The sequence below is a fragment of the Humulus lupulus genome, chromosome 8 (assembly GCF_963169125.1).
Source record: "Humulus lupulus chromosome 8, drHumLupu1.1, whole genome shotgun sequence".
Lineage (NCBI taxonomy): Eukaryota > Viridiplantae > Streptophyta > Magnoliopsida > Rosales > Cannabaceae > Humulus > Humulus lupulus.
In genome coordinates, this window is record NC_084800.1 from 52,406,847 (window position 1) to 52,414,647 (window position 7,801).

Here is a 7,801-nt window from a genome sequence, read left to right on the forward strand (position 1 = left end):
AGATAAGACATATATATTCCAATTAAGCACATATTCACTTCATTAGTTACCGAACCATGAGTCGAGTTTATCCTTAGCGGTGACTATACATGCTCAACCAATCTTCAGGAATCATTAAACCTTGGCGTCTCTGATACCAAGTTGTAGCAACATACTAATCCAGGATCGTTACACTGTGTGTTTAAAATAGTGCTTAACTCATTAAGCGAGTCATTTGGACTTAAACGTGTAATTAAAGTTAACTAAGGGTTTAGGTATTAAAAATTTAGTCAAAGATCATTAAAAAAGTTTGAGTTTATACATAGGATCCCCAAAAGAGTTTATAAGCTAAATATATATATATACAAACGAAATACAAAAGTGGTCGGCCTAAGCAGCAAAACAGGGCATATCCCTAGTTCCTCAAAAGTAATCCTAGTTGTGGCGGTCAAGCATGCCGCATATGTACACACCGCCCCTAGAGCTCTCCAACTCATGGTTGATCCAACTTTTCTTTGCCCTTACTTGCACCACATGGTACCCGTGAGTCAATGCCCAGCAAGAAAACCTCATTTAAACAGAAATAGATAATCAACAGAATAATAATCATAAACAGCATGCTTCGCAATTATAATCAAACTTAAGCAAACATATAATTCATTTATGCGACATTTATGCCGAATGAGCGCATACCGCACTTCTAGAGTGGTCCTGCCATAACGACCTACATTACACATGCTTATTGCCAATTACAGCTCGCTAGCCGAACATTCCAGACAAATACAAATAGATATGAACCACATATACATCACAAACAGATCCAGTCCAAGAACATTTACATTTAAACAAATATTCAAAACAGATTCTCTATTTCATTTTCGAATTTTGATTCAATCTTTATGCACTGAATAAGAGAGATAGAAAGAGACCTATATTTTATATAGTTTTATTTTGTTTTCAATATATACTTTTATTGATATATATAAATATATATATGGAAGATTTCTCAATGGTTTCTACCCATAGATGAGTACTAACAATTATGATGATGTGGCAATATAATGACTTGGTATAAGAAGTTACTAACATATAAATATTTTTTTTCTACATTAATTTCGAATTTAGTTATTTTTTTTTTTTGCCATAATTAATATTGTTTCCAACCAATGTGAGACACTAGTTATATTTAGAAATTGATATGCATTTGAAAAATGAAAAGTTTACAATATTATATTTTCATAATAAATACACATTTTTCATCAGGTAACATTTCCAAAAATTTGAAAAAATCAAAATTTATTTTTAGAAATATTAATTAACACCTATAAATGTGGACCATTGATCTTAATTCAATGGTTAATATTAACGTAACCATCCATGGATAGTAACCATTAAGAGTGCACCCATATATATATCCCAATTGTTTAGTTTACGGCCATCTTTAATTTTACTGGGTTGTATTTGTAAACACCAAAATTTTAAAAACACGAATATATAGAAAATAGCCACTTACCTCTCTTAAGTAATTACAAAGTCATCTAAAAAAAGGTAATTACAAAGTTAAAAAATATAATAGTTAATGAAGGAAATTAAAAATTAAGGAGATGTTTCTTGTTTTCATATTCAAAGTTAAAATAATAATAATACAATAATTAAAAAAAAATAGGAAACAATAAAATAAGTAAGGCAATAATTTTAAGGAATGAATTACACAAATAGTGAAAAATTAGACTCCATCCACATTTTTATTGTAATAGAAGATAGAATTTCATCTTTAACATCATCCTTAATAAAATTTGTAGCGTAGAATCTAATAAAATTAACATTAAAAAAAAACAATTTGTTTAGGTTTAATAATTTTTTGGACCTTGTGTTTTGTCTCATTATTTTTCTTAACCCTATATTTTGACAAATTATTTTTTAGACCATATGTTTTGTAAAATGATTCAAATAAACCCATAAATCTGATTTTGATAAACAAAAAATTGAATATAACAAAACAGTTGTTAGGCAAATGGTTGTGCTTTTGTTTTAAGTTGTTAATTTAGTTAATTATTTGTGATTTTAGTTAAAAAAAAAATTGATCATAATCGAGTTTAGGTGTCGATTTGAATCATTTTGCAAAATACAGTCTCCAAAAAGTCATTTGTTAAAACACATAATCCAAACAGATAATGAGATAAAACACAAAATAAAAAATAAATATAAACTCTAATTTATGTATTTATATATATCTCTTCTATATAATAAGTGTGTAGATAACGAAAATTCTTGGTTTTAATGGTTTTTTTATTTTTTTTAATGTTAACTTTAACGGATATTCTTATATTTAACAGAATATTCTAATATTTAATGGTAGTTTGTAAATACTTAAACTTAAATAAAATAAAATAAATAATTAAACAAATTAAAATAGGATATTTTTCAGATATTCTACAATAATAATTATTTTAAAATAATAAATAATTAAACAAATTAAAGTATGATATTTTTGAGATATTTTACAATTATAATTATTTAAAAATAATAAAATCATACGTTTTATAACTTAAATAAAATTTAATTAAACTTAACTCACTTATTAGAATAATATCATATTAAACATATAATATAATCTACTGTGAATTAGCAACAATTTTTTTTTAAAATCTAGCAAGAAACTTAAATTTAAAATCCACGTATAATATTTAATATTACATTAAATATATAATATATAATCTCTTCTTGTCACTGCCAAATTAAAAAACTAGAACAAACATAAACTTAAATAAATTATTTAATTAAAATATGATATTTATTTCAAAATTTATATAACATTAATATAAATTTAATAAAAATAATTAATAAATTATATAAATAAAACTAAACAAACGTGCATATTGGACGTTGCTTATATCTAGTATATATATATATGTGTGTGCATTTACAAAAAATATAAATAAAAATAAAAAATTATTTATTTTGTGAACACATATTTATGCATTTAACTTATTAATATTGCAATCTCCATGACACTAATCCGTCGTTAAAAAGGACATCTATAAAAGATAATTTCATTTTTGGTCGCTTTCATAAAGTTTTATTTATTTTTTATATAACACTTTTCTCTTTTAATTATTAAAATACAATAATTTTAATATTTTACAACTTTTAAATGTTAATAAATCATAATATTTTAAATGTTATAAAGTATATTGTTATGTCTATGGTTAAGGGTAAACTCTCTACCAGTAAGATACACTCTAGTTTCACAAACTAGATAAATCATGACCCAATTTTTTTACATTGCGGTGTTCGTTGTAGTTACAGCATTCCTCCTTTACGTTTTCGGAAAGTTCTGAATAATTTAGTGTGCCAAAAGCAGGGTTGAATTTTTTTTTACACATGTGATAGTTCAGAATATCATGAATTTTGTTTTTGGCACACTAAATTATTAAGAATTTCTTAAAAAACGTATAAGATGAATGTTATACTTACAACGAACGCCACAATGTAAAAAAAAATTAAGTCGTAACTAATCAACATAAGTGAAACTGGAGTATGTCATACCAATGGAGTATGTCTTACCAATATTGCAGACATCCCCTAACTTATAATTATATTACCTACCTCAAACATCACTATAATTTTTATTAAAAAAAATAAAAAATAACCCCTACCCATAGATAGTGTTCCTTCACTAGTTATGAGTTGACTAACATCACAATTGACTCCATAAGAAATATATTTGTGGTGCAATTGGTCATACTCTCATTTGATCATTAGTGCCCTCGTACATTGTTTGTAGACATTTATATAACTTTTATGGGATGTCTGGTACGAGAGCTGAGCTTGATGGGAGTAAAGTTAAAAGAAATTTAAATCACCATAATGTGAAACTCTAGTGTTTGAAAAGTGTTCAATATTACTCCCAAATAAAGCCATAAAGTAAAACCTACCTAGAAACATAAATTTGAACTAAAAGTTTAAAAAATATACCAGACACAGGTTGCATTTGATAATCATATTCCCAAGTCATTAAACCCCCATGACAAACACCCCTTAATAACTTGGCTACATGGGCTCACTCAACTCAATTAGTATGTAATATGAGTAAAAATATGTGCACACAAAATATGCTCTATTATATTATACACAATCACTTGTCACTATTTAAAAGAGAAAGTAAATCTCATTCAAATAAATGTAATTAGTATAAAAAACTGTCGTACGTGAGAGGTGAATAGGAGTAAGCCCTTTTGTGGCTATCAAGTTAGTTTTTGATGCTATTAAACCTCTCCCTGATCTATTGTTTTTCTAAAGTGTGATTACCAAGATTTAAATTAATGCTACAAGATACCGGAGTGCCCAACAGCGTATAGCCTCAGATAGTTTGGACAACTTAAAGAATCTTATAGCCTGCGACAGTGAGCCAAATTGTTTTTAATGGCTAATGAATAAGTAAAGTTGAAGTGCACTTCAATTAAAATTGGCAGAAACCATGACGTTCGTACTATTTTAGGCCAACTCTCAGCTCAATTGGGAATAGTCAAAAGAGTAGAAAAACTAACCAGAGGCAGCCTTGTTCTTCTCCAGGGATTCCTTAATGAACTCTGAAACGATTGAAGCTAACTCAGCTTGATGCGCGGAGTAACGATGATCAGCTCCTTCTACAATCTGCAATTTGTGGGTTTTTATTATCTTGGAGAACTCTAATGCATCCTCAACAGGAATGGTTTCGTCAGCTGATCCGTGGATTGTCAGGACCCTGAATGAAATGAACAATTTATCAAAAAATTAGTAAGTTTCATAGCCAAGAAAAGAGGTTCATAGAGCTTAAGAATCAAGAGATTAAATGTCAAAGAGCACTGTGGTGTTAGAAACATGGGATCAAGATCATAAACATGTCTCATCAAGAAGAAAAATAATTTGAAACTGGTACATCTCACAAATAATGAGCATGGCCACCCAAGAACTACTTTAGATAAAGGTCATGATCACCTGCAGTCTTTGCTAATCTGAAGACATGCTGAGTGGATATCAGTATTTAGACGATCCATCATACTCTCCTCGGTCACTCGGTAACTGGTACTTCCTGTGCCATCAAGAAAATAGTCCAAGTACCACAAGAACTAGTTTAAAATTCCACCAAATTCACATTGACAACTTAATTTGTCCATGTCAAGACATCGAATTACCATTTTTATCTTCGACCTCAATATATCCTTTCTCCTTTAGTGTTTGCATGAAATCTTCTCCAAAGCGTTCAGCAATGCCTCTCTTCAGATTATAACGCCCAGAAACATTGACAACAGCACTAATATCACTATATCTAGAAGCATACAACAGCACCACATCGCCTCCTGCAATTATGGATTTCAGTAACATACTTATACACTAAGGTGATCTCTATGTATCTTTGGATCTGGGCAAACATATTGAAACAAAATAATGAAGAAAGCTTCTAATCGACAAAAACCAATGAAATTAAAGATGCTAATATCTGTTGAACGCAATCTCAAGACGCTAATATCTCCACCACACCACTTATGAAATCTCAAAGATGGTGTAGGAAATTTGCAATGTACCTTATTTCATGTTACATTTAAAAGATTTCCCATTTAAGATAATTCAAGAGATGTGTTGCATATTGAAGACTAAACAATGCACCTTTACCATGTCCAAGAATCCCACTCATGAAATTTAAAGATTCTAATATCTCCACCGCTAACGAAATCTCAAAGAAAGTATAGGAACTTTTCAATGTACCTTAGTTCATATTACATTAAAAAAAATTACCAATTTAAGATGGCTAAGAGAAGTGTTCCATATTGAAGAGTGAGAACTAAATAATGCACCTTTACTATGTCCAAGAATTCCACAAATCACGCGATTGGCTCCAATGAAATGCTCGATTACAGAACGTAAATCATCAGCCTCTCTCTGATAGTTCCCATATTGAAAGGTACCTTCACTTTCCCTGCAAATCAATGATTGCGCAACAAAATTAACACTAAATGAAGTATGTGCATTTGGAACAAAATACCAACACCTGCAACTTAGCAGTAGCGCAAACTCCCACAACTATATCAAATATTGGTCCACCCCACTTTTGATATATATCAAAGGATCCACCTCCGTGATTGAATGCAAAAATATACATGTAGGGAATGTTTGAACATTAATCGAGAATTGTTACGAAATTTTCAATATTCTACTAATCCAAAGTCAGTCAAGAAATAAAGGGATTTCAACAAAAGTAAGATGAGATTACTTGCTTATCATTGCTATAGCCAAATATCAGAATTTGCAAATACATAAATGTTTGTATAATTGAGATTGTTGCACCTTGTCATGTTCAGCACCTTACCCATTTCCAGCAAAGTCAAAACGGAAGGAGCTGATTCCTTCCTCTTCCAAAGCAACAGCTAAGTTAAGGATCGTTGTACTTTCCTTGGGTAAAAAAGAAACAGAGATCAAGTTCTAAAACTTTTCCAAAATGGGTTCAACTGAGATATTTGTTATTCTCAGGAGAGGTTATTGATCAATTAAACAATAGATGAATGTCTACACAATCATTAAACTATACGTTGGTTACATTTTTCAAATACATAAAACTATAGTAGAACTCTGTAGCCACTACTCTTCTTATAAGAACAGCTATTTATACATCAGAAACACTAACCTTAGAGGATCGAAAACCATGGCATAAGATTACGATTTCCGTAGATCCAGTATCATTCAATAAGCCCACTAATTTTTCACCATATTTGTTTGGTACTACCACTTTCTGTCGTTGAACCACTAGAGAGAAATTCCGAACCATATCAGACGCTTTATATTGTCACAAATTAAAAACAGTCGTGTATTAAAAGATTATAAGGCCCGAGACAACCAATCTAAACCGTTCTTGAAAATTGAAATATTTGAAACAGAATTTAAGAAAACCCACATCAGATTAGAGCCGTAGAAGCTCTTGAATCATAAAGATAGACCATCAAAATCCAATAAAAAGAGAATATCAAACGCATTCTTTCGTACTTAGGCTTTACATATCGATTGATCATTTTTCATTCATATTCATCAAGGGTAACAGTTCATATATACGACTGAATGGAGATTTTTCTGACCTGGGTTTTGTGCAGCCCGGGCCAATGGGGTCATCCTTAACCTCAAGAACGTTTTGGTTCTAGGACTGCGTTTGGGTGGTGAGAAAAAGGGAAGCTGGTGACGAGAAAAGTTTAGTGAGTGGAACTTATTGGGAATCCATGAATATGATGACAGTGCCAGTGATGAATAAAAACTGTACACCTGAATTCCCATTCCTGTCCCCCTAACCAAATTTCTTTCCCGAAAAATGTCTAAAGACTGAGTTATCATACATTTCTCTCAATCCTAAACTTCACACTATGGCCTGTCCTATCCGATAATATTTAACACTAATTACATGATTTGCACAACCTATGCGACGTAAAAAAAAATGCTCTAGGGACTCGAGTGACTAGAAAAAAATAGAATGTTTTCGGTATATTGTCAAATATATATTTTCAACATATTTTATCTGATTGGCATCAAGTGTGAATTAAAACATTCATTTACTACAATTTTAAATATGTAGTAGCATAATTCTAACTAATTCAATTGATGACTTTACCTGTACTTTTATATTAAACTATTAATTTTGATACTTTTATCATAATTAAATTAGTCGCGGGACTAGTTCAGGTGCTCACATGTGTGAGTGTGTATGGGAGAAAGAGGGTTCAAATCTCAATTATATCAAAAATAAAATGTTAAATGTGTTTATATTTTTTTGGACTCTGTGTTTTTTTTTCATTACCTG

The 7,801-nt window shown here is 30.2% G+C and overlaps 1 protein-coding gene across 1 annotated transcript; it reads right to left on the reverse strand.

The window, feature by feature from the left end:
* Positions 1 to 232: 232 nt before the first annotated feature.
* LOC133797226 (uncharacterized) lies at positions 233 to 7,402 on the reverse strand. The gene is made up of 8 exons (XM_062235061.1): positions 7,089 to 7,402; positions 6,644 to 6,762; positions 6,329 to 6,411; positions 5,817 to 5,938; positions 5,157 to 5,321; positions 4,960 to 5,053; positions 4,530 to 4,726; positions 233 to 499 (listed from the first exon to the last, which is right to left on the reverse strand). Exons 1-8 carry the CDS (start codon positions 7,336 to 7,338, stop codon positions 321 to 323), a joined length of 1,209 nt encoding a protein of 402 aa, XP_062091045.1. The 5' UTR covers positions 7,339 to 7,402; the 3' UTR covers positions 233 to 320.
* Positions 7,403 to 7,801: the final 399 nt, after the last annotated feature.